Source organism: Coregonus clupeaformis, chromosome 37 (assembly GCF_020615455.1).
Source record: "Coregonus clupeaformis isolate EN_2021a chromosome 37, ASM2061545v1, whole genome shotgun sequence".
Classification (NCBI taxonomy): Eukaryota; Metazoa; Chordata; class Actinopteri; order Salmoniformes; family Salmonidae; genus Coregonus; species Coregonus clupeaformis.
Window position 1 is genome coordinate 14,487,922 of NC_059228.1, and position 27,516 is coordinate 14,515,437.

The following is a 27,516-nucleotide window of genomic DNA, read 5'->3' on the forward strand; positions in this document are numbered from 1 at the left end:
GCAGACCACGTGTAACAACACCTGCACAGGATCGGTATATCCGAACATCACACCTGCGGGACAGGTAAAGGATGGCAACAACAACTGCCCAAGTTACACCAGGAACGCACAATCCCTCCATCAGTGCTCAGACTGTCCGCAATAGGCTGAGAGAGGCTGGACTGAGGGCTTGTAGTAAGGCAGGTCCTCACCAGACATCACCGGCAACATCGTCGCCTATGGGCACAAACCCACCGTCACTGGACCAGACAGGACTGGCAAAAAGTGCTCTTCACTGACGAGTCGCGGTTTTGTCTCACCAGGGGTGATGGTCGGATTCGCGTTTATCGTCGAAGGAATGAGCGTTACACCGAGGCCTGTACTCTGGAGCGGGATCGATTTGGAGGTGGAGGGTCCGTCATGGTCTGGGGCGGTGTGTCACAGCATCATCGGACTGAGCTTGTTGTCATTGCAGGCAATCTCAACGCTGTGCATTACAGGGAAGACATCCTCCTCCCTCATGTGGTACCCATCCTGCAGGCTCATCCTGACATGACCCTCCAGAATGACAATGCCACCAGCCATACTGCTCGTTCTGTGTGTGATTTCCAGCAAGACAGGAATGTCAGTGTTCTGCCATGGCCAGCGAAGAGCCCGGATCTCAATCCCATTGAGCACGTCTGGGACCTGTTGGATCGGAAGGTGAGGGCTAGGGCCATTCCCCACAGAAATGTCCGGGAACTTGCAGGTGCCTTGGTGGAAGAGTGGGGTAACATCTCACAGCAAGAACTGGTGCAATCCATGAGGAGGAGATGCACTGCAGTACTTAATGCAGCTGGTGTCCACACCAGATACTGACTGTTACTTTTGATTTTGACCCCTCCTTTGTTCAGGGACACATTATTCCATTTCTGTTAGTCACATGTCTGTGGAACTTGTTCAGTTTATGTCTCAGTTGTTGAATCTTGTTATGTTCATACAAATATTTACACATGTTAAGTTTGCTGAAAATAAACGCAGTTGACAGTGAGAGGACGTTTCATTTTTTGCTGAGTTTATGTGTATGTGACCAATACAATTTGATTTGATAAATCTGATTGTTTCCAACAACTCAATAAAGACAGCAAAGTAATATCAATAGGTATTTCCACCAGTGTTGGTTTCTGAAAACGAGAGCAATACAATAATACAACGAGATGATTCCATGAATGGGACAAAATAACCATTACATTTTCCTTTGTGATACTAGTATGATTCTGACTTCTGTATCGGCAATATGAGATTGCAGCTGGAACTGTTACAATTGCAATGGTTATACAAGTGAATGGGTGATAGTATCCATTCAAAGAACTTTAATCACTGCACAACATTTATCACAGTATTTCACATAAAGCTTTCTTTGGGAGTATATGTACTGCTATCTATATGATGAATATAAATTAATCTTGGTTAACCCATAACTAAAGTATTGTGTAATTGGTCAGATGCTCGACTAAGTTCATGTCCATACATAGTAGGAGAAGAGACAGAACGAGAATCGGAATGAAGAGCTTGCAATTTACGGGCAAGTCTAAATGGGCCAAATGTCCCCTCTCCTTCCGAAATTCAAAAGATGCCAACACCTGCGAAATTGTGATCTGTCTAAATAACCAGTGAGGAAAAACCCAAGCACTGGAACTAATGCTGCTCATCACCTCACGCATCCCGTTATATCATGACATATCTACGATACCATTTATGTTTACGTAGTCTGTCCACGACAGATTCAATATGAATGAACATGTGCCCATGCCAGAAATGTGATTACTATGTGTAGATTCCTAAACAATGCATTCACAAAGAAATATATACAGCTAAATCCTTTTGTCGTTTTAACTGTGCAATATCTTGTGATCATTTCATATAAACAATTTATCATGCTTGGCCTAGGGATAGATACAAACCATTTCCCTTAACTCATCAGAAATTACTATTTCTTTTCGAAAACATGTAAAGTAAATCAATTTGTAAATCAACCTGCAGAGAAATAAATATCAAATATATAACATGACAGCCGTCTTCAGAGTTTTCAGCCTTCCCAATGGAAGAGATGCAGTATAAGTGTCAGTGTGTAGCCTTGCTTCATTGGAACAGGTGCATATACCGTATTTGAGTAAAGGACAGACAGAAACAACAGCCTACAGAACACTACAGTTGGTCTTTTGAAAGTGCAATGCTGAATATTATTTTAAATCATGAATATTGCACTAGGGTAGTGGAAGCAGTATCTAGCTGGTTTGCAAGGCATCTATCTATACAAGAGGCTGTTTATCTATAGGCATGGGGGCTGACAGAAGTTTTATATGTCTCCTAACTTGCGTTCCAACTCGGTGAAAACCTTTGCATTCACATGATCCACTTCATCTTCCACCTACAGAAACCAAACAAAAAGAACAGCTATAACTTACACATTTTGGTGACATTGTTTATACATACTGCATATTTATTTATATACTGGATTCTTGACATAGCTCACTCTACTGCTGTACATATTCGTAGTATATATTGTATAAATTAATCAGGTGTAGATACGTATAGATTGAATTTGGATTCCTGTTATAGTGTTATTTGGGTTGTTCATTGGATTCTTCTGACATTTCTTGATTTTTTAAGGATTTTTTAGGTACTTTTTGTACTTGTTTGACATTTTACTACATTGTTAGGAGCTAGTAACATAAGCATTTCGCTGCGCCCGCTATAACATCTGCTAATCTGTGTACGCGACCAATCAACTTAGATTTGACATAACAAAGCAGATGCTGTTCCAACTTCATGTTTTAGTACTCACTCCATTCCCCTCTAACTCCTTCTCTCTACTCTCCTCTCTCTACTCCCCTCTAACTCCTTCTCTCTCTCCATTCCCCTCTAACTCCTTCTCTCTACTCCCCTCTAACTCCTTCTCTCTACTCTCCTCTCTCTACTCCCCTCTAACTCCTTCTCTCTACTCTCCTCTCTCTACTCCCCTCTAACTCCTTCTCTCTACTCTTCTCTCTCCATTCCCCTCTAACTCCTTCTCTCTCCATTCCCCTCTAACTCCTTCTCTCTACTCTCCTCTCTCTACATTCCCCTCTAACTCCTTCTCTCTACTCTCCTCTCTCTACTCCCCTCTAACTCCTTCTCTCTACTCTCCTCTCTCTACTCCCCTCTAACTCCTTCTCTCCATTCCCCTCTAACTCCTTCTCTCTACTCTCCTCTCTCTACTCCCCTCTAACTCCTTCTCTCTACTCTCCTCTCTCTACTCCCCTCTAACTCCTTCTCTCTACTCTCCTCTCTCTACTCCCCTCTAACTCCTTCTCTCTACTCTCCTCTCTCTACTCCCCTCTAACTCCTTCTCTCTACTCTCCTCTCTCCATTCCCCTCTAACTCCTTCTCTCTACTCCTCACTCTCCATTCCCCTCTAACTCCTTCTCTCTACTCTCCTCTCTCTACTCCCCTCTAACTCCTTCTCTCTACTCTTCTCTCTCCACTCCCCTCTAACTCCTTCTCTCTACTTCTCACTCTCCATTCCCCTCTAACTCCTTCTCTCTACTCTCCTCTCTCTACTCCCCTCTAACTCCTTCTCTCTACTCTTCTCTCTCCATTCCCCTCTAACTCCTTCTCTCTACTCCTCACTCTCCATTCCCCTCTAACTCCTTCTCTCCACTCTTCTCTCTCTACATTCCCTTCTAACTCCTTCTCTCTACTGCTCTCTCTCCATTCATCCTCTCCTTTCTGCCTCTCACCTGTTCCACGTCATCCACCTCAGGGATGTAGAACTGCAGCATGTTCTGGATGCCATTCTTCAGGGTGACAGTGGAGCTGGGGCAGCCGGTGCATGAGCCAACCAGCTTCAGCTTCACCGTGCCATTCTCAAAGCCCTTAAAGATGATATCACCGCCATCCTCCATCACCGTGGGCCTGTGTGAGACGGGAGGGTTTATCAGTTTAGTTTGTTATTCAACAATATAACAGGTATTATTACAATTGCTATTAAAAACTAGGAGGGAGAGAAGGAGAGGAAGAAGAAGACAAAGTGTTTAAGAGAGGGGAGGGGAGGAGTTTAAGAGAGGGGAGGGGAGGGGAGGGGAGGGGAGGGGAGGGGAGGGGAGGGGAGGGGAGGGGAGAAATCCTTGACGATAACGATAGTCTATATTTCATATCAACATCACTTCTATCATTTGTTTGTGGAACAACTTCAGTGCCCAAACAATCTGCCAGATTGCATTTTGCTTGAAGAGCTTCTGAGCCAAAACATCTTTATCAAGACTGTCAACAAAACATTCCAAGGATGCCTCTAGGGCTCAGATTTCACAAATGAGTCATATTGTACTAGATCAGTGATTTCCAACTCCAGTCCTCCAGTATCCCCAACAGTACACATTTTTGTTGTAGCCCTGGACAAGCACACCGGATTCTACTTGTCAGCTAATCATCAAGCCCTCAAATGGCGGATTCGATTATACTGAGCCGCGGTGCACCGGTCTACGGCCGATGACGTGAGGAAAAGTGGTGAGGGAGGGGCGCCCTGCTCAAATGGAACAGTAATCTGCACCGCTCGGTCATGTTGTCAACAAGGCAGCATGGTGCACAGTCCAGAAACATACAACATCTATTTTCGGAAAGTATTTAGACCCCTTGACTTTTTCCACATTTTGTTATGTTACAGCCTTATTTTGTTGCTGAAGAGACGGGGTACACAAACACGTAGAAATTGCAATAAGTCTTTCATTGAGTCAACAATACATTTGTTGATTGATGCATACAGTGCATTCGTAAAGTATTCAGACCCCTTGACTTTTTCCACATTTTGTTACGTTACAGCCTTATTCTAAAATGGATTAAATAAATAAATCTCAATCTAAACAATACCCCATAATGACTAAGCGGAAAACGTTTTTAGAAATGTTTGCAAATGTATTAAAAATAAACAGAAATACCTTATTTACATAAGTATTCAGACCCTTTGCTATGAGACTCGAAATTGAGCTCAGGTGCATCCTGTTTCCATTGATCATCCTTGAGATGTTTCTACAACTTGGAGTCCACCTGTGGTAAATTCAATTGATTGGACATGATTTGGAAAGGCACACACCTGTCCCACAGATGACAGTGCATGTCAGAGCAAAAACGGAAGCCACTCCTCAGTAAAAGGTACATGACAGCCCGCTTGGAGTTTGCCAAAAGGCATCTAAAGACTCTCAGACCATGAGAAACAAGATCCTCTGGTCTGATAAAACCAAGATTGAACTCTTTGGCCTGAATACCAAGCGTCACGTCTGGAGGAAACCTGGCACCATCCCTACGGTGAAGCATGGTAGTGGCAGCATCATGCTGTGGGGATGTTTTTCAGCTGCAGGGACTGGGAGACTAGTCAGGATCGAGGCAAAAATGAACAGAGCAAAGTACAGAGAGATCCTTGATGAAAACCTGCTTCAGAGCTCTCAGGACCTCAGACTGGGGCGAAGGTTCACCTGTCTCTTCACCTGTCTCTGAATGTCCTTGAGTGGCCCAGCCAGAGCCCGGACTTGAACCCGATCTAACATCTCTGGAGAGATCTGAAAATAGCTGTACAGCAACGCTCCCCATCCAACCTGACAGAGCTTGAGAGGATCTGCAGAGAAGAATGGGAGAAACTCCCCAAATACAGGTGTGCCAAGTTTGTAGCGTCATACCCAAGAAGACTCCAGGCTGTAATCGCTGGCAAAGGTGCTTCAACAAAGTAAAGGGTCTGAATACTTATATTTCAGTTTTTAAAAAACAACCCGTTTTTGCTTTGTCATTATGGGGTATTGTGTGTAGATTGATGAGGGGGGAAAACGATTTAATACATTTTAGAATAAGGCTGTAACCTAACAAAATGTGGAAAAAGTCAAAGGGTCTGAATACTTTCTGAAGGCACTGTATGTTTGAATTTTCTGGTTTTCATTGGGAAGACAGATAGTGTTTTTATCAAAAGCAATCACTTTTGCATGTGAAAACACAGAAGCCTACTCATTACTCCACGTGCTTAATGACTTACAGTGCATTAGGAAAGTATTCAGACCCCTTGACTTTTCATATTTTGTTACGTTACAGCCTTATTTTAAATGGATTAAATAAATGTTTAAGGCTGTAACGTAACATAATATGGAAAAAGTCAAGGGGTCTGAATTCTTGCCGAATGCACTGTAACTTTTGTTTTGAACCGACTTCGCCGAGGGCTTTGAACGCTGCACCTGGAGGCAGCCCGGTTCCAAAACAAATGCAATCAACTTTCACCCGGTGCAAAACACGCCTACCCGGTCGCCCGGGCCAGATGAATCGAATCCCCTCAGTGAGTTGAATCAGGTGAGTGTCAGGCTACAACAACAATGTGTGCTGTTGTGGGTACTGGAGTTGGGAAACACTGTACTAGATTAACAAAATGTTGTCAGTGTAACACACTCATCATACTGAGAGAATGTGGGGATTTTTACCTGATCCATGTACAGTGGAGAAAAAAAGTATTTAGTCAGCCACCAATTGTGCAAGTTCTTCCACTTAAAAAGATGAGAGAGGCCTGTAATTTTCATCATAGGTACACATCAACTATGACAGACAAATTGAGGAAAAAAAATCCAGAAAACCACATTGTAGGATTTTTAATGAATTTATTTGCTAATATATTTATTTGAAAATAAGTATTTGGTCACCTACAAACAAGCAAGATTTCTGGCTCTCACAGACCTGTAACTTCTTCTTTAAGAGGCTCCTCTGTCCTCCACTCGTTACCTGTATTAATGGCACCTGTTTGAACTAGTTATCAATATAAAAGACACCTGTCCACAACCTCAAACAGTCACACTCCAAACTCCACTATGGCCAAGACCAAAGAGCTGTCAAAGGACACCAGAAACAAAATTGTAGACCTGCACCAGGCTGGGAAGACTGAATCTGCAATAGGTAAGCAGCTTGGTGTGAAGAAATCAACTGTGGGAGCAATTATTAGGAAATGGAAGACATACAACACCACTGATAATGTCCCTCGATCTGGGGCTCCACGCAAGATCTCACCCTGTGGGGTCAAAATGATCACAAGAACGGTGAGCAAAAATCCCAGAACCACAAGGGGGGACCTAGTGAATGACCTGCAGAGAGCTGGGACCAAAGTAACAAAGCCTACCATCAGTAACACACTACGCCGCCAGGGACTCAAATCCTGCAGTGCCAGACGTGTCCCCCTGCTTAAGCCAGTACATGTCCAGGCCCGTCTGAAGTTTGCTAGAGTGCATTTGGATGATCCAGAAGAGGATTGGGAGAATGTCATATGGTCAGATGAAACCAAAATAGAACTTTTTGGTAAAAACTCAACTCGTCGTGTTTGGAGGACAAAGAATGCTGAGTTGCATCCAAAGAACACCATACCTACTGTGAAGCATGGGGGTGGAAACATCATGCTTTGGGGCTGTTTTTCTGCAAAGGGACCAGGACGACTGATCCGTGTAAAGGAAAGAATGAATGGGGCCATGTATCGTGAGATTTTGAGTGAAAACCTCCTTCCATCAGCAAGGGCATTGAAGATGAAACGTGGCTGGGTCTTTCAGCATGACAATGATCCCAAACACACCGCCCGGGCAACGAAGGAGTGGCTTCGTAAGAAGCATTTCAAGGTCCTGGAGTGGCCTAGCCAGTCTCCAGATCTCAACCCCATAGAAAATCTTTGGAGGGAGTTGAAAGTCCGTGTTGCCCAGCGACAGCCCCAAAACATCACTGCTCTAGAGGAGATCTGCATGGAGGAATGGGCCAAAATACCAGCAACAGTGTGTGAAAACCTTGTGAAGACTTACAGAAAACGTTTGACCTGTGTCATTGCCAACAAAGGGTATATAACAAAGTATTGAGAAACTTTTGTTATTGACCAAATACTTATTTTCCACCATAATTTGCAAATAAATTCATTAAAAATCCTACAATGTGATTTTCTGGGGGTTTTTTTCTCATTTTGTCTGTCATAGTTGACGTGTACCTATGATGAAAATTACAGGCCTCTCTCATCTTTTTAAGTGGGAGAACTTGCACAATTGGTGGCTGACTAAATAGTTTTTTTCCCCACTGTATCTACAGCAAAACATCATGAGAGTGACACATTCATCATACTAATAGTATGTGGGGATTTTACCTGATACGTGTATCTAAAAGCTCCTTTATCATTGAAACAATTTCATCATCATCTTCAGAGTGACCTAAAACAGGAACACCATGACAACCTTATTAGGCCATGTTCATCATTCCAAAAAACAAACATATTTTAATGATATGTACATGGTTTATCAAGATGACAATACAGTACAGATTGACCCTCAAATAGAGTCCTGCATCGGATTGAATACCCACGGTTACCCGCAAAAAAAATCAGCTGGCGGGTGGAATGAAAACATTCTATCAACCCGCGGGTCGCCTCGCGGTTCAGAACAATTATATTGCGGGTCGGAAACATTTGAAATCAAGATACTATCTTTTTTTACAAACCCAGGAGCTTATTGTGTTGAATTGTGTTGTGAATTCAATTGGGCTATGTGAAAAGTGAGGCAGACATAGCGAAGGCTACCAGCCACGCAGCGAGACAGTGGAGCAGAGAACTGTCCATTAGTAGCCTATTTGTGTGGTGCTGAAACATAATTTGTCCATGTGCAGATTTTATATTCCCTTCCGCCACACGACAATACGTTGCCAAGTTAATTTTCCCTGACTCCTAGCTCACGTGAAAATGGCTAACCTAACAGGAGAAATAATAAGAACGTTTATGATGATGAAATACACCATTGTGGAAACAGGTGCTGCGAGAGTGAAATCCACGGTTTGGAAGGATTTTGTAGTCATCGTGGACAAGGACGACAACAACACGGTAGATGGATACACAGCCTGCAAAAGTGCAAGCAGGTATTTGACGTAAATGTATTTGTTTACAATAATTATGTTAATCATTACATTCATTCAGGCATCCGTTGATTTAGACCAAACGCAGGCCATATCAAGTTTAATCCAGTGCAGCTTTTAAAAGTTTGAGTAGCCAATAGCCTACTAAATAAACATATTTTTGCAGCCTATAGCCTACTCAATTCTGGGAATTGTTTAAGTTTTAATTAAAGTATTTGATGATTGAAACAATATTGAATGTTAAGGAATTGTTTTGTTATGTCGGCTATAGGCTTCCATTAGGTAAGGAGACTAATTAGAAGGCTCTTTTTTTAACGCGATTTGAGTTGTCAATGTGCTGCGTCGCATAGTGAAAATGAGAAGATAGGCCTATCGTTCTTAATTCATGGCATGGTTCCCTTTTATCCAAATGTTGAATAGACATGCAGACAAATGAATTCACGCAGGGAGGGTAATAGCCTTAAAGCCTACTACTCTAGAGTCATAAAAACTATTCAATAAATTGATGTTTTTTGGTGGGTCACGGATCGGCTCTCGGAATAATTCAATGCAGGTGGCGGAGAAAAATATTTTATGATGTTGGATATTGGGTGGGACTGGCGCGGGGCGGGTGGGACTCCAAAAAACGGACCACTGCAGCACTCTACCCTCAAACACTCATATGAAGAAGAGTGTTGTTCCTGTCATACTCACTGCTCTCATGGTGGGTCACCCCCGTGGTTATGGGGTCTCCACTGTCAAAGAACTTAGTGATGGCATCCATGGCATGGTGCTTGATGTCCGTCCACTCCACATCATCATCTGCCTGGCAAGGGCAACACAAAAAATGCAAAGGCCTGGTAAATTAATATGGCTGGGCCCCGATTCCCCACCCCTCTCCCAAAATGTGCACTTGCACACTTTCTTGCATGGATTTAGCAATGGTGAAAACTCCCTCCTGCCAATGCTTATACTAATCCTATGCTTTTAAATCCATGACAAGGAGTGTGCAAGTGCACACTTTGGGAGAAGGGTTGAGAATTGGAATGTAGCCCATGTATTGAATCAGAAAGTTTTCATAACTTTTATTTGTGACACAGTCATTATGGTCTTATGATGGCACACCATATCCCAGAGCAAATGGATAGGGTTGGTAAAAGGAAATGGAAGGTAGATGAGGGTTTAAACTTTAAAGTTTCTTTATTGGGTACCTTGGTCACCGTAATGAAGTCAGGACCATAGAACACACTTTTCACTCCTTCGATTCCAAAGAGGTCCCTGTGAAACCATGGAGCAGCAACCAAGAGTGTTCCATGTCATAAACATTTCATGATGTTAGTATGTACAGTAATATCTATGACCTATAATCCTCATGGTGTGCTCAGAACAAGGTGGAGAGGCTCATTGCACTTTGCTATTGATTTTGACTTGAGGCACGCAAAGAACTGTAACTTAGGCTAATCAGTACAGTAAACCATAACAACTAAGAAATACATTCAGAAATGAGCTTAATTCCTCAAATTTCATTTAATTCCCTCTCCCTTGTAAATTCCATTTATTTTCATTTAAATTCCCGGTCAGTCTTTGAATTCCGAGATAATTCAATTCCTCTCAATTCCAATGTTAGGTAAATTCAAAGAATTCAATTCCCAATTCAATACGCAACAATTCCACAAATTCCTATTTGAATTAAATTCCCTTAGGCTTTCAGGCTGACCATGTCACTGTTAAGACAGCCTAATTATACTGGAAATATAGAAATACAAGTTGAAATGATTTAAAACAAATCCTGCAGTACTATTTTATATACTAAGTGCATTAATTACATTAACTGGGAAATGTTCAATTCAATTCCAATTCAAACAGTCCAAACAGTCTAATTCAATTCCAATTCCATAACTTGAAGATTGTTGAAATTTGAATTGAATTCAATGTAAATTCTCCACTTCATGAGTTAATTCAAGATTTGAATTGAAATGTCAAATTAAATTGGAATTGACCCCAACCCTGCCTAGAATACACATGATTATCTTCAGCTCAAGTTATTGTACAGCAGTTCATGTACAAGCGTCACTGGTTCTCACACGCTCTGAAAATCAAACAAGCTAATGTTTTAAAATCTAGCTTATTCACACTGTCTGGTTTCGTCATGGTTACTGCTCATTGTTTAGATTCTTGCTACTGTCATATTTCAATAGCTCATAAAAATACAATTCCCCTTTTATCCAACAGTACTAACCTGGCTAAGGAGGAGCACTCTGCAGAGCTTGGAGAGGGGAAATCCAGGGTCCCCACCCCCAACACAGGCTTACCAGGGAGGAACTTCAAGCTCCGTGGGTTTGGAGTGTCCTGTGTCTGAATGGACAAGTGTCGCACTGAAACATAATGGTATGGTCATCTTTCGAGCATATCGTTCCACTAGTAAGTTTATAGGCCTACTCTGAATATACTACAGAAAAACATGACAACTGTAGCCTTTGAATGTGGTTCTTATGGAGTAAGTAAATGTGAATGAGGTTGTTGTTTTTTTAGGCCAGTTTCTCACCTACGAACTGCGTGGGTCCAGTCCGAGGCAGAAGTTGAACTTTTCTGTAGTTCGGGCCAATGCATTGTGTGTGGAACTGGTTTCTCGTCTTGATTGGAAACCTAGAACAGACAGTACATGTCAAGTCATGTAGTTAGATGGTCCGACATTAATTCAACAGAGTGGGTTTATCGCAGGTTTGTCCTTACAAACATGTCACTTCGGGATGGCCTTAACGACATGAACTTGCGACCTTGTCAACAAGCAAAGAAAAAACGATAAAGCATCTAGCTAGCTACCGATGGTTGTTTAATGACACTGATTAGGCTTGGTGATGCCTCAATGACCAAACTGCAAAACTGAGAAAGATTTTAGCTAGCTAGATTCTCAGAAAGTTAGCTAGCTACTGCAAACTTTACGCAATCGAGTTGTTGATGACAGGTTTAGCAAGCACAACAAGAGCCAGGCAAACTGAGTTTTTGTTATAAAATGCTTTACTTCATGGCCGATCGTGATTGTAGACTTTAATATGTATACAATTTGGGAAATATCTGCTGCGCAACATGATGCGATTAGGCTACACTACAGTAGGTTTGACAATGATGTCGCAGTTAGCTTGGCTAACTAGCTAGGTCAACCTTCGATTCCTAAAGAAAATTGACAGCCAATCGTGGTGAATTCACAGCAATACCTTCATTACGTTGATATACCCAATGAGAAATGTTATGTTAGTAGAAACTCAAACCTAAAATGTGATGTATTTCGTGACTGAATCAACCGTTGAAGACTCCATCTTATGCGGGCAGCCATTTCATTTGTTTTGAAAATGAGGACCCAAGACAGAGCTGTTTTCACATATCCTATTTTAAATAGATTACAATTGCGCCACAATTTGCTTATTAATCGTTAGTTTGATAAGTAAATATTCTTATTCATTACAATAAACAAACATAAGTTCTATATATAGCTTATATATACTCTTGAAGTACGAATATTGGCATCTAAACGGCCAGCCACTACTGAGAACGAATCAATGATCTGTTTGTGCTGTATGCAATGATAAAAGTAAATCAGAATTCTTGCACGAAAATGTATTGGGATTTTGTTGCTGCTACTAGAGCAAAACATAGCCTATCTCATTATTTTGTAAGTATTTCATGTAAATTATCACTGAAGTTGGCCTATGGTTGATAGGTCATATAAATAAGAATCTCTAAATTGGGTAAATAGTATTTGGGGCTGTATTTTGCATCATTCAAATTTGCCACTACAGTTCAGGGAATTTACACCAAGATGTTAGACACACACAGGGATGACAAGACATGCATTCAAGGCATGATTTACACACCCATGTCCAACAAAGCTGCAGTTTTCTCTCTGTCTCTCTCTCTCTCAATTCAATTCAAAGGGCTTTATTGGCATGGGAAACATGTTTACATTGCCAAAGCAAGTGAAATAGATAAAAAACACAAGTTAAATAAACAATTACACTCACAAAATTCCAAAGGAATAGAGACATTTCAGCTGTCATATTATGACTATATACAGTGTTGTAATGATGTGCAAATAGTTAAAGTACAAAAGGGAAAATAAGTAAACATAAATATGGTGTTTGTCTTCACTGGTTTCCCTTTTCTTGTGGCAACAGGACACAAATCTCGCTGCTGTGATGCCACACCGTGGTATTTCACCCAGTAGATATGTGAGTTTATCAAAATTGGATTTGCTTCCTTTTAGGTGGTTGTAGAATTTAACAGATATTTTCTGGATTTTGATCATTAGCGGTTATCGGCCTAATTCTGCTCTGCATGCATTATTTAGTGTTTTACATTGTACATGCATATTTTTGCAGAATTCTGCATGCTTAGTCTCAATTTGGGGTTTGTCCCATTTTGTGAATTCTTGGTTGGTGAGCTGACCCAGGCCTCACAACCGTAAAGGACAATGGGTTCTGAAAGTTAAAGTTCTAGTTTAAGTTTCAAGTTCAGTAAAGGAATCTAAGAAATGTATAAGAGAGCTCTGCACTGCCACTGGGGGAACATGAGTTTGACAGCTATGCAGCCTGTGCAGGGTGTGCTATGTAACTTAAAACAAACAGTGACATAGTGTCAAGAGGGCCCACCCTGTGTTTCCTCACATCTGCCCTCTGTCAGGACAAGGTGGTGCTCCCTTCCAAAAGGAGTGCCTTAAGTGAGTAAACCATGACATAATAAGTCTCCTCTGCTGCTCTCAAAAGACAGGAATGTTGCCTGGGTGGTGGAATAATACACAGCCGAACTGCTGCAACTGAAGACTGCTGGATAAACTTGAGATTCCACAGTGAAGATGAGGAGCCAGGTGTGTGGATGACTGACTCTGCTGTGGAAGAATCTAGAGGCAGAGATCTTCACAGTGCCAGACTGAGACCGACAGTGTCTGGGCCCGGAGCGTCCCCACTGTACTTCTACTGCTGCTGGTCTCTCTCACCGAACTACCAAGACATGGTCCTCTGGAGTCTACTCCCCATCTCCCTCTCCTTGGTGTCTCTCATTGGAACCTGGGTGACGTAAGTTAAACAATAATATATCTATATTTTCCTTCTAATCTTTTATAAGACCATAGATAACATGTACTTGAGCTACTTGACTTAGATTTCTGTCACATGTAAATATTGTGTCAAATAAAATAAAATAATTCTAAAGTGCAATTAATATGCCAGTATATGTTTTTCCATTAATCTCATCATTCACATGGTCTCCTGATGACTATAGCTAGGTTTCCATCCAATTGGCGACAGATTTTCTTGCGAATATTAAAACATCTACATGAAAATAATATGCGCATTTTCCATCAAATTGACCTGTTGCAGATACAAGTCTGTGTGTGATGACGTATTGCACATAAAAACAACGTTTGCGGTTAAATTCCCATGTAGGGCCTACCGAATAAAAAATACAAGTAAAATGTGTTTCCATCGGATTTTCAACTCTACTGATGGTATTCTCACAAAAATTGTTGGGGGGGGATACAATTACAAATAGATAAGTGGGGCATCACATCAGCTAAACAGAGGGAAAGGGATATACCCTTCAATGTAAACGTTTTTTATAGCCTATATATAGGCCTATATATAATTGTATTCTGCAATTTAAATTGAAATGTAAGCTAAGCCTTTGTAAATATTTGATGTACACTGAGGTTTATTCAGAGTTCACTTTGGTATATGTGTATGTTTTTATTTATATAACAGTTTTTATTCTTTTAAAAGATCAGCTTTTGGAGATTGTTAGTGGCAAATGTTTACACGCTTCTCTTGAATGTAGGCCTATAAACTGGTCAGGTTCTGCAGAACAGCACTTTTTTTGAGGAGCTTTGCTATTTTGATAAGGTACTGTTTGATACTGTGTTTATAAATCCATGTTATGTACAACGTTATGCACTGAACTTGTATTTGAATGTGAAATGAAAATAAAAATTATTTTCCAAAAATAATATATATATATATATATATAGCGAGTGTGCCCACTCCGGTATTGGAACCTGTGCTCCAACCAACAGCATACGTATAGCCTACATTATGAGATTATGATGGACTAAAGAGCAAAATTCTTTTTTACTTGTCAAATGGCAGCCAAGCATCGATGATTCACCATAATAATAAAACATCGCTATTTATTGGAATGGAGCATCAAGTTCATCACTTTGCACTTTAACCACCCTGTGAAGTTAGTTAATCATAATTTCTTTAATATGTAGCATAAACTGCGTGCTTTCCTGAGGAGTCGTAGTGGTAGGACCACACAACACGTTATCGCTTGACTCCAAGTTTACTTCGATATGATGGTTATTATAACAATATTTGCGCATACAAGCGTTTCCAGAGACTTAATTAATGTTACCTACACACAAGATCCCACCTTGTCTAGCATATTTTGTTTAGTCAACATTTGGAAAGTTTACCGAACCCAGAGTGGACACATTTGTTATATAATGCAACAGTTTTTGTGACAAAACCATCAGTAGAGTTGAAAATGCGATGGAAACCCATTTAACTTGTATTTGTCATTCAGTACATGGGAATTTAACAGCAAAATAATTGTTTATGTGCACTACGTCCTCACGCACAGCCTTTTATCTGCAACAAGTACATTTGATGGAAACATCTCTGGTGGGAAAATGCACATGCTGTTTTTAGAGTATTCACATGAAATTGGATGGAAACCTAGCTATTGAAAAACTCACTTTTATTACAAGCAATAATACAGTATGAGCTGAACATTGATACAGCTCAAAACTTTCTTCTCAGATTTACATTTCTGATTTTTTTTGTGTCAATAGCTAGGTTTCCATCCAATTGGCGACAGATTTGCATGCGAATATTATAAAATCTGTATTAAAATAATACGCGCATTTTCCCACCAGAGATGCGTTTCCATCAAAAGTAACAGTGGTGGCCTCCTGAGTGGCGCAGCGGTCTAAGGCACTGCATCGCAGTGACTACAGACCTGGGTTCGATCCCAGGCTGTGTCATAACCGGCTGTGACCGGGAGTCCCATAGGGCGGCGCACGATAGGCCCAGCGTCGCCCGGGTTAGGGAAGGGTTTGGCCGGCCTGACTTCGGTCGTCAGTTGAACGGTGTTTCCTCCGAAACATTGGTGCGGCTGGCTTCCGGGTTAAGCGGGTGGGTGTTAAGAAGGGCGGTTAGGCGGGTCATGTTTTGGAGGATGCATGACTGGACCTTCGCCTCTCGCGAGCCCGTTGGGAAGTTGCAGCGAAGCGAATTGGATATCACGAAAAAGCTGGTAAAATACAACAAACAAGTAATAATACCCTTAGACCACCTTGCAACCATCCCCGTGCTCTGTCACAGAATGTGCTGCATGTGACAAACAGAACTTTCAAGAAAGAACACAGAGTATACCTGTAGAAGGGGGGCTCAGTAGCTCAGTTGGTTGAGCATGGCGCTTGCAACGCCAGGGTTGTGGGTTCGATTCCCACGGGGGGCAAGTATGAAAAATGTATGCACTCACTAACTGTAAGTCGCTCTGGATAAGAGCGTCTGCTAAGTAATGTAAATGTAAATGTAGAGTCAGAGCCAACACCTTAGACCCCACATTACAACGTGCAAAACATAAACCAATTGTTTCATTTAGTACATTGTGAGACGTGATTTAACCTTCATAGTCAGAGGACACAGTTCTGTATTTTGTTACTTGTTGATCGCTCTAGATGTGAAGCATAAAGGAAAGGGTTCTATGCGTTCATGTTGAGACATTTGATTCAACCTTTGTTTAGCCTCAGAGGGCACTGTCAGGGTACTTTCTTATTGACTCTGGTTGACTGCCTGTAAAGGCAACACAGATATGGATGGAGTGGCTTGGTAACAGGGCTGCTAATAATATTCTAACCACCTCCATCTGTGTACTTTTGCTTAGTCACCCACATCAGTTCCTGGTTACTTATTGAACCTCAAGGTTATCAGTGTTCATTAATGGGAGCGTACTGTATATCATATTATACATTTAAAAACCATACATCCTAAGAGAATTAGGCACTTTAATCATATCAAATGAGTGTGTTTGTTTTGTTGTTTCAGGTATGGCCTGGCATACAGCTATGACCATGTGTGTTCCCTCAACAACTGGTGCGTTGTGTTCTGTTTGTGAGATTTCCTACAGACCATTGTGATTGGTTCTTTCAGCCAATTCTATGTCAATGAAATACATCGCATTAATGTAACACAAGCATACAGATGTAGGATATTAATTTGATCACCCTTTTGCAGGATAACTTTCCTGCAGGGCAGGACATGTTAAACTTGTAGTGTATTTGAGGTATAAATAGGCTTTTGAAGTATGTCATTTTCCCTTATGAAAAATGTATCAACCCCTACATAAATGTCCTGCTGTAGCAAACTGGCTCAAATTAAGATCCTACATTTGTATTTCTAAAGCAGTGTTGTTCAACCCTAGTTCTGGAGATCCACAGGGTATGCAGCCTATTTGTTTTAGCCCAGCACCAACACACCTGATTAAACTAATCATCAAATCAAATTTTATTTGTCACATTAACGTGTTTAGCAGATGTTATTGCGGGTGTAGCGAAATGCTTGTGCTTCTAGCTCCGACAGTGCAGTAATCAACTTGATTAACTGAAACAGGTGTGTTGCTGCTATTGGGTTGTAATAAAAGGCTGCACGCAACACCCTGTACCCTCCAAGACCAGGGATGAAGACCACTATAGATAAAGAGAAGGTCAGGAACCATGATTATTTTCCATCCTCTGTTTTCAGGGCCCCTGGGAACCACTGCAGAGACAATACATCAATAGCATGTTGTCAAGTTCCAACCATAAGGTAACCATAGACCACTTAAATCAAGGTTAGGGTCAACTAACAGTATTTCATCTCATTCAGTTAAGAAAATGAAGAAACGTTTTTTGAAATTCCAGTCTAAAATTTTAATTGGACCTCCATTTTGAAGTTTGAGAATTTACTGAGTTCACATGGAATTTGAAATGTAATTATACTTTGAACTAACTCTGTTCAATTCACATCAGAACACTTAGTCAGCTTTCAACAGACATTCCTAGAATGTTCTCTGTCATCTTAATATTATTGTCACTGGGGAATTTCAGTATGGTGTGAAATAATGGTTTCTTACTCATGCTTTGGCCTTGTGTTTTGCAGCTCGAGTGGAACAAGCTTACCAGAAAGCTCATTGTTCACAGCCACCTTTAATGCTGGTTCATTTCTGTGTAAGTTTGTAGCTGTACAGATTGCCCACCCTACAGTATACACTACCGGTCAAAAGTTTTAGAACACCTACTCATTCAAGGGCTTTTCTTTATTTTTTACTATTTTCTACATTGTAGAATAACAGTGAAGACATCAAAACTATGAAATAACACATTTGGAATCATGTAGTAACCAAAGAAAGGGTTAAACAAATCAAAATATATTTTCTATTTATCACATTTCAGGAGAAGACCCAGATGCAGACAGTGTCAAAGTAACAAAAGTTTATTACAAAAACAGGGGGCAGGCAAACGACAGGTCAAGGGCAGGCAGAGGTCAGTAATCCAGATCAGAGTCCAAAAGGTACAGAACGGCAGGCAGTGTCAGGGTCAGGGCAGGCAGAGGTCAATAATCCAGGGTGGTGTGACAAGGTGCAGAACGGCAGGCAGGGTCAGGCAGAATGGTCAAAACCTGGAAAACTAGAAAACAGGAACTTGAGAAAGACAGGAGCAAGGGGAAAAACGCTGGTAGGTTTGACGAAACAAAACGAACTGGCAACAGACAAACAGAGAACATAGGTATAAATACACTGGGGATAATGGGGAAGATGGGCAACACCTGGAGGGGGATGGAGACAATCCCAAAGACAGGTGAAACCAATCAGGGTGTGACAATATTTTAGATTCTTCAAATAGCCACCCTTTTCCTTGATGACAGCTTTGCACACTCTTGGCATTCTCTCAACCAGCTTCACCTGGAATGCTTTTCCAACAGTCTTGATGTAGTTCCCACACTTGTTGGCTGCTTTTCCTTCACTCTGCGGTCCGACTCATCCCAAACCATCTCAATTTGGTTGAGGTCGGAGGATTGTGGAACCCAGGTCATCTAATGCAGCACTCCATCATTCTCCTTCTTGGGAAAATAGCTCTTACACAGCCTGGAGGTGTGTTGGGTCATTGTCCTGTTGAAAAACAAATGATAGTCCCACTAAGCCCAAACCAGATGGGATGGCGTATTGCTGCAGAATGCTGTGGTAGCCATGCTGGGTAAGTGTGCCTTGAATTCTAAGTAAAGCAAAGCACCCCCACACCATCACACCTCCTCCACCATGCTTTACGGTGGGAAATAGACATGCAGAGATCATCCGTTCACCCGCACCGCGTCTCACAAAGACACAGCGGTTGGAACCAAAAATCTCCAATTTGGACAGATTTCCACCGGTCTAATGTCCATTGCTCGTGTTTCTTGGCCCAAGCAAGTCTCTTCTTATTATTGGTGTCCTTTAGTAGTGGTTTCTTTGCAGTAATTCGACCATGAAGGCCTGATTCACACAGTCTCCTCTGAACAGTTGATGTTGAGATGTGTCTGTTACTTGAACTCTGTGAAGCATTTATTTGGGCTGCAATTTCTGAGGCTGGTAACTCTAATGAACTTATCCTCTGCAGCAGCGGTAACTCTGGGTCTTCCATTCCTGTGGCGGTCCTCATGAGAGCCAGTTTCGTCATAGCGCTTTATGTTTTTTGCGACTGCACTTGAAGAAACTTTCAAAGTTCTTGACATTTTCTGTATTGACTGACCTTCATGTCTTAAAGTAACGATGGACTGTCGTTTCTCTTTGCTTATTTGAGCTGTTCTTGCCATAATATGGACTTGGTCTTTTACCAAATAGGGCTATCTTCTGTATACCCCCCCACACACACACACACCTTGTCACAACACAACTGATTGGCTCAAACACATTAAGAAGAAAATACATTCCACAAATTTACTTTTAAGAAGGCACACCTGTTAATTGAAATGCATTCCAGGTGACTACCTCTTGAAGCTGGTTGAGAGAATGCCAAGAGTGTGCAAAGCTGTCATCAAGGCAAAGGGTGGCTATTTGAAGAATCTTAAATATAAAATATATTTTGATTTGCCTAATACTTTTTTGGTTACTACATGATTCCATATGTGTTATTTCATCGTTTTGATGTCTTCACTATTATTCTATAATGTAGAAATAGTCAAAATAAATAAAGACCCTTGAATGAGTAGGTGTTGTAAAACTTTTGACCGGTAGTGTACATACACAGGTCCTACTGGATCTCAATGCACTATGCAGATGTCTGTACTGATACAAAGATGACAGTATTAAGGATATGTACTCATAATATACTTAGATGTAATTTTACCCCAAGGTCACCCTTAAAACGGTTTGGTATGTCAGATTTCCTATCAAACGTGTTGTTTGTCCTGCTGAGGAAACATCTACCAAAACTAAAGTTTTAACAAGTTGATTGTTATTGTTGTGTCATTTAATTATAATCATATAATCACATTGTTTTAGATCAGATGTGATGTTGCACCTATTGTTTATACATGTAATAAACATCTTATGAACATTTGATCAATTACACTATGTTATAGATGCATTATAATAACTCTTTTTTTAGTTATGGTGTTCTGTATCTTCCACCATGCTCACATCATGGAGAGGAACAGTGTCCACTCCATGCTCAGTAGAATCGCCCTGGTGTTTGGTGGAGTGGCAGCCGTCGGGGCCTTTGTGGCTGGGAACTGCAACGTAAGTACTTCCTGCACATGCAGGGGTGTCATGCAATACAATATTGGGGTGAGCTTTGACAAGTATATGTGTTTTAAAGAGCAAACGAGGGTGTACAGTACATGATACTGCCAAAACGAATTCTGCTCGTAGACAGAGACATCGAGCAAGTAAAGTAAACTCTCTGACACAGAGTCCCCTCAGGGTGTCTGTCGTCTTGGTCGACAGGGAGAGAGTGAGTGAAGCGTAAGGACACATTTAGGAGTCTGGCACGCGAGGTTAAACCGAACTTCACAGGTATGAAAAAAAAAAACTTCAATCCAGGAGTAGGTTAGGGAAAGACAAAAAGGTCTATCAAGTTTAAAGTGTACTTTGAATTGGCACTCTACTGACACTGACAAGGTGTGTTAACAATATCTCCTGAGGTGCGGTTCAATTAAATCTTGAATTATGAACAAAGAGAGGAGTGGCAGCAAAGCAAACAAACATCTATGACACGTTTGGTAGGTTTGTTAATGTGTGCAGACATACCTACGGATGGCAGAACATCAGTGGAAAAGTACAATAGACATGTCAATGTGTACCTTTTTGATATTTTTTGTGTGTGGGTATTTTACCCCCTTTTTCGTGGTATCCAATCGCTGCAACTCCCGTACGGACACGAGAGCCGTGCGTCCTCCAAAACACAACCGAGCCGCACTGCTTCTTGACACAATGCCCGCTTAACCTGGAAGCCAGCCGCACCAATGTGTCGGAGGAAACACTGTACACCTTGCGACCGAAGTCAGCGTGCACTGCGCCCGGCCCGCCACAAGAGTCGCTAGTGCGCGATGGGACAAGAACATCAACCCCTCCACTGCCGGTCAAACCCTCCCTTAACCTGGACGACGCTGGGCCAATTGTGCGCCGCTCCTTTTGGTCTCCCGGTTGCTGCAACAGAGCCTGGACTCGAACCAGGATCTCTAGTGGCACAGCTAGCACTGCGAAGCAGCGCCTTAGACAACTGCGCCACTCTGGAGGCCAATGTGTATCTTTTTGACATTATTTCATAGACGTAGACAGATAATTCACCACAAAATCAAAGATTGTCAGATGTTTTCTTCAGAAGAAGATCATGCAGGGAGTCTCTTGCCTTTTGTCTCTTCTTTGGGAACAGCCCAGCTAGCACATTTGGTTCCTTGGAAGTTGTGGAAACGTATGTTTTTGGTTTCACATTGGTTGGCCATATGTTTCCTGACCGGGAAAATTGAAAGTTTTTTAAACGTTCTGAGAACAGAAGTACAAATTTTGCCTGTTCTGGGAACATTTAATTTTAGGTTGCAGGGAGGTTCTGAGAACGTTTTACTCTGGTTCCTTGAAAGTTTTCCTGGGAGGTTTTATTAACGCTCTGTGAACTGAAATTATAGGTTATTTGGAGGTTTTTAAATAACTCCCTTAAAACTTTCAACTAAAAAGGGATTAAATTAGATTTTTTTTCTACAGATCTACATAACCTACTCCACATTTTCAAAGTGAAAGAAAGTTATAGAACATTCCAGAAATATCATAATTGGATAGGTCTCCACCCCCCTGAGTTAAAACTTGGTGGAAGCACCTTTGGCAGCCATTACAGCTGTGAATCCTTTTCATTAAGATTCTACCAACTTTGCATAACTCTTAAGGCAACATATACAGTGGGGAAAACAAGTATTTAGTCAGCTACCTATTGTGCAAGTTCTCCCACTTAAAAAGATGAGAGAGGCCTGTAATTTTCATCATAGGTACAAGTCAACTATGACAGACAAAATGAGGAAAAAAAATCCAGAAAATCACATTGTAGGATTTTTAATGAATTTATTTGCAAATTATGGTGGAAAATAAGTATTTGGTCAATAACAAAAGTTTCTCAATACTTTGTTATATACCCTTTGTTGGCAATGACACAGATCAAACGTTTTCTGTAAGTCTTCACAAAGTTTTCACACACTGTTGCTGGTATTTTGGCCCATTCCTCCATGCAGATCTCCTCTAGAGCAGTGATGTTTTGGGGCTGTCGCTGGGCAACACGGACTTTCAACTCCCTCCAAATATTTTCTATGGGGTTGAGATCTGGAGACTGGCTAGGCCACTCCAGGACCTTGAAATGCTTCTTACGAAGCCACTCCTTCGTTGCCCGGGCGGTGTGTTTGGGATCATTGTCATGCTGAAAGACCCAGCCACGTTTCATCTTCAATGCCCTTGCTGATGGAAGGAGGTTTTCACTCAAAATCTCACGATACATGGCCCCATTCATTCTTTCCTTTACACGGATCAGTCATCCTGGTCCCTTTGCAGAAAAACAGCCCCAAAGCATGATGTTTCCACCCCCATGCTTCACAGTAGGTATGGTGATCTTTGGATGCAACTCAGCATTCTTTGTCCTCCAAATACGACGAGTTGAGTTTTTACCAACAAGTTCTATTTTGGTTTCATCTGACCATATGACATTCTACCAATCCTCTTCTGGATCATCCAAATGCACTCTAGCAAACTTCAGACGGGCCTGGACATGTACTGGCTTAAGCAGGGGGACACGTCTCGCACTGCAGGATTTGAGTCCCTGGCGGCGTAGTGTGTTACTGATGGTAGGATTTGTTACTTTGGTCCCAGCTCTCTGCAGGTCATTCACTAGGTCCCCCCGTGTGGTTCTGGGATTTTTGCTCACCGTTCTTGTGATCATTTTGACCCCACGTGGTGAGATTTTGCGTGGAGCCCCAGATCGAGGGAGATTATCAGTGGTCTTGTATGTCTTCCATTTCCTAATAATTGCTCCCACAGTTGATTTCTTCAAACCAAGATGCTTACCTATTGCAGATTCAGTCTTCCCAGCCTGGTGCAGGTCTACAATTTTGTTTCTGGTGTCCTTTGACAGCTCTTTGGTCTTGGCCATAGTGGAGTTTGGAGTGTGACTGTTTGAGGTTGTGGACAGGTGTCTTTTATACTGATAACAAGTTCAAACAGGTGCCATTAATACAGGTAACGAGTGGAGGACAGAGGAGCCTCTTAAAGAAGAAGTTACAGGTCTGTGAGAGCCAGAAATCTTGCTTGTTTGTAGGTGACCAAATACTTATTTTCCACCATAATTTTCAAATAAATTCATTAAAAATCCTACAATGTGTTTTTCTGGATTTTCTTTCTCCAATTTGTCTGTCATAGTTGACGTGTACCTATGATGAAAATTACAGGCCTCTCTCATCTTTTTAAGTGGGAGAACTTGCACAATTGGTGGCTGACTAAATACTTTTTTTCCCCACTGTATCCTTCGTTTTTGTCAAAATTGCTCAGGCAATTTCTGAGGCTGATAACTCTAATGAACATATCCTCTGCAGCAGAGGTAACTCTGGGTCTTCCATTCCTGTGGTGGTCCTCATGAGAGCTAGTTTCATCATAGCGCTTGATGGTTTTGCGACTGCACTTGAAGAAACTTTCAAAGTTCTTGAAATGTTCCATATTGACTGACCTTCATGTCTTAAAGTAATGATGGACTGTCGTTTCTCTTTGCTTATTTGAGCTGTTCTTGCCATAATGTGGACTTGGTCTTTTACCAAATAGGGCTAACCCTACCTTGTCACAAGACAACTGATTGGCTCAAACACATTAATAAGGAAAGAAATTCCACAAATTAACTTTTAAGAAGGCACACCTGTTAATTGAAATGCATTCCAGGTGACTACCTCATGAAGCTGGTTGAGAGAATGCCAAGAGTGTGTAAAGCTGTCATCAAGGCAAAAGGTGGCTATTTGAAGAATATCAAATACATTTTGATTTGTTTAACACTCTTGTGATTACTACATGATTCCATATGTGTTATTTCATAGTTTTGATGTCTTCACTAATATTCTACAATGTAAAAAATAGTAAAAATAAAGAATGTTCTCTGTCACCGAAACATATCCACCATTGAAGAATTTGAGTATTGTGTGACAAGTGCTTTGGCTTTGTGTTTTGCAGCTCGAGTGGAACAAGTTACCTAGAATAGCTAAACGTTAACTTGTCTTAAGCCTCTCCTCCAGCCAGGGTAACTGATTACCTGATACTAATTGTAACCTGTCTGTCCTCTCTCCTCCAGCCCGAGTACCTGAAGCTGGCCCATTACCTGGGGGCTGCGGTGAGCTTCCTGTGTATCTGTTTCTACAGTCTGCTCCTCACGGTGCTCACAAGGAAGTGTGTTCTGACCCGGATGGAGTGGTTCCTCTACCCAGCACGGGTCATCTCTACTGGGGTCCAGATCATCGTCACCATTGGCTGTATCCTTTCACCTGCACTGATTAACATTATAACCCTAACCCCTGAACCCAGACCTTTATAACTAGCGATGTTGTGGTAAAAAAAAAAGGTGCTTAAATGCTAAAGTAAAGTAACTCTCCCTATACTTTCAATACATTATTCCGCAAAAAGTGGGTAAAAAAGGTTTACCCTTCACTACATAACTGCTTATAACCCCTGAACCTGTTAAACTGCTGGGTGTGCATACACTCAGGAAAATAATATGAACAACACAATGCAAGAATAGTGTCCGCTTCCATACTTCTTCAACTTCAACAGGCCCTGAAAGGCACAGTTCTAGGTAGTAGGGGATAACAAGATACTGAACCTTAACAGTGAGGATGCCTATCTGTGTGTTTATCTGTTTACTGATGCGAAATGTTTTAATTTCTTCAACGTCTTTTGCCTTGTAGAGATTGTATTTCCTTGTTCCTTGGAACATATGCGTAGGTTCCTATAAACATAAACTCGATGAGGGTATGCCATAACCTGTCACCCAACAACTTCTGTTCCCCTTCCTTGACCTCTGACCCCTCTAGACACCATCTTGTTTGTACAGGAGGAATACATGTACAAGCACTCAGCGGCCGTGTTTGAGTGGATAATGAGTGTTAACCTGGAGCTGTTTGAGCTCAGCTTCGCTGTGGAGTTCTGTTTTTTCTCCTCCTCCATGTTGTCCACGCTGCTGGGGAAGAGAGATGAGGAGAAGCCTATCCTTCTGGCCTGAGGAGAGAAGATGCTGCTGGGCTGGCTACTGTAAGAGACACTGGGGTCTAGTTCATTAGGCATGAAATTGAAAAAAAAACAGTCCGAAACAGAGAGAGACTAGCTGGACTTCATTGTCATTTTAAAACATTTTGTTATGGTGTGCCCTAATGACACGACCCAGTAGTTTGCAAACTTTTCTGTGTTGTGACAGATCTAAAGCTTGTGGAATTGGACCAACCAAGTAAAGGGAACAATTGTTTGTAACCAGGACCCAGTCTGACTGCGATCAAAAACAAATCAGCTGAATAGGCCACGACCCACCGTTTGGAAAACACTGACGTAGGGGCATCATGAGGATCATATATTTGATCTTTGACTTTGCTCCTGGACCAACTCACATTTTTTAGGATTATTTATTTATCAAAACATTTTTTATCAGGGCTGACATTGTTCTTATGCAGCCCCTAAAGACAAACAGAAAAAGGAGTTCTTCCTGTCACACCAAATCAATGTACTTCGTCTTGGGGAGTATATCTGGATGCTTTCAAAAGGGAAAACTGTTGATCCTACAATCTTCTTAGCCACTGATGAACCAATACCAGAATACCTCAGCATTTGAGTAGTAGTCACTGTAAGCACTAAAGTCATTATTTCTGTTCCCATGTCCTGAATTGATCAAAGTGAAATGTCCCATTTGATGGGCCATGGAGAATGTTCAATGACGTTGTTAGCTCTTTTTTCAATATGTTGCTATATGTTTAAACATGATATCTTGGTGGCATTACTGTGCTATTGAAGTATACCAGGTAACAACAACATAATTACTTGTTGTATAAAAATGTAATTGTCTGCATAGTAAAGTACTGAAGTGTAATGTTGCGATGGAATCTGAGCCCAGTGATCTCTTCTGACAGCCTTAACATTAAAAAGATGATCAAATAGCTGATTTGTTTCTGAGTGGCAAGATGAGAAGCCAGTGATGATTCTAAACCTGCCATGGAACAGGGGGTGTAGTGGGAAGGATGCAGGCCTTTAGGTGTGGCCGTTGATTAATGAAAAGCTGTCTTTGTATTTGTGATAGATCATTCTGAAAATAACATATGTCTTAGCAAGGCGTCATACTTTGTTCCTTTGTTCTTCCTCTTTCTTACTGATGTATCGGTGTCCTTTTCTACAGTGGTCCTATTCAGGGCTTTTGTGCAACAACATATCATGGGACTACATGATTACATCTTCGCATTTCCCACTGGGCATTTTAGTAAACTTAAATAAAATAATGAACAAACCTGTTTGAAAAGCTAAAACTAAAATGATACTATTATCTTTGACTCCAAAACGAACAAAAAATGAACAAATAAACAATATGAATTATGTTCCGTTTTCGTTTTTTTCTTTGGCGGGGGGGGGGTTCTGATTGGGTTTTCAAGCTTATGAATCTGGAAGGAGATTGACTTTATCAATTTAAAGGTAGACTCAGCAAGATCAGCACCTCAGATATTGTGCGTGTTTGAGTGGTAAGGCTCAAGTTGAAGAATAAAGTCAGGGGGGGTGCACATGCGACAGCCGAAAGTCAGACACTAATGTGGTTTTCCAACAGCAAGGCTCAGATCAACATGGCAGTGTTGCCATTGTTTATTAAAAGGTTTTCTTGATTATATACTGTTCATGTTTATAACCCCCACAAACTGAAATCATAATATATTAATATTATATGTGTACACATTGCTAGATTTTGCTCATACACAATCACACAGAGTATTGGATCATTTGCACAGGTGCGCTTCACGCTGCTACAACGCGGGAGCTACAGGACCAAAACAGGGGAGAAGTTTAGCCTCACGTTTCAACGTCTCCTGGTTGTTGAGGAAA

General features: G+C 41.3%; 2 protein-coding genes across 4 annotated transcripts; one reads left to right on the top strand and one right to left on the bottom strand.

The window, feature by feature from the left end:
- Window positions 1-1,012: 1,012 nt before the first annotated feature.
- On the bottom strand, window positions 1,013-12,242 carry LOC121553772 (NFU1 iron-sulfur cluster scaffold homolog, mitochondrial). Its single transcript, XM_041867153.2, has 8 exons — window positions 12,141-12,242; window positions 11,417-11,517; window positions 11,111-11,246; window positions 10,083-10,149; window positions 9,586-9,697; window positions 8,135-8,198; window positions 3,741-3,915; window positions 1,013-2,389 (listed from the first exon to the last, which is right to left on the bottom strand). Exons 1-8 carry the CDS (start codon window positions 12,203-12,205, stop codon window positions 2,318-2,320), a joined length of 792 nt encoding a protein of 263 aa, XP_041723087.1. The 5' UTR covers window positions 12,206-12,242; the 3' UTR covers window positions 1,013-2,317.
- Window positions 11,172-27,020, top strand: LOC121553771 (transmembrane protein 150A). Of its 3 annotated transcripts, none has more exons than XM_041867151.1 (8): window positions 11,172-11,259; window positions 13,632-13,940; window positions 16,971-17,018; window positions 17,667-17,729; window positions 18,063-18,130; window positions 20,546-20,676; window positions 24,743-24,920; window positions 25,479-27,020. In XM_041867151.1, exons 2-8 carry the CDS (start codon window positions 13,741-13,743, stop codon window positions 25,664-25,666), a joined length of 876 nt encoding a protein of 291 aa, XP_041723085.1. In that variant the 5' UTR covers window positions 11,172-11,259; window positions 13,632-13,740; the 3' UTR covers window positions 25,667-27,020. The 3 variants fall into 3 exon arrangements, with proteins under 3 accessions (XP_041723085.1, XP_041723084.1, XP_041723086.1); XM_041867150.1 differs by having other exon boundaries at window positions 11,184-11,259; window positions 13,636-13,940; XM_041867152.1 differs by having other exon boundaries at window positions 11,213-11,292.
- Window positions 27,021-27,516: the final 496 nt, after the last annotated feature.

What these genes read in the sequence shown, in the direction of transcription:
- LOC121553771 (XM_041867150.1), top strand. An exon ending in TGTCAAGTTCCAACCATAAG is followed by an intron (nt 17,730 to 18,062) that starts GTAACCATAGAC and finishes TGTGTTTTGCAG; the next exon opens with CTCGAGTGGAACAAGCTTAC. An exon ending in GATCATCGTCACCATTGGCT is followed by an intron (nt 24,921 to 25,478) that starts GTATCCTTTCAC and finishes TGACCCCTCTAG; the next exon opens with ACACCATCTTGTTTGTACAG.
- LOC121553772 (XM_041867153.2), bottom strand. Translation starts at nt 12,205, where the DNA reads ATGGCTGCCCGCATAAGATGGAGTCTTCAACGGTTGATTCAGTCACGA. An exon ending in GGTGACCCACCATGAGAGCA is followed by an intron (nt 8,199 to 9,585) that starts GTGAGTATGACA and finishes TTCCTGTTTTAG; the next exon opens with GTCACTCTGAAGATGATGAT. An exon ending in CTTTTAGATACACGTATCAG is followed by an intron (nt 3,916 to 8,134) that starts GTAAAATCCCCA and finishes CGTCTCACACAG; the next exon opens with GCCCACGGTGATGGAGGATG.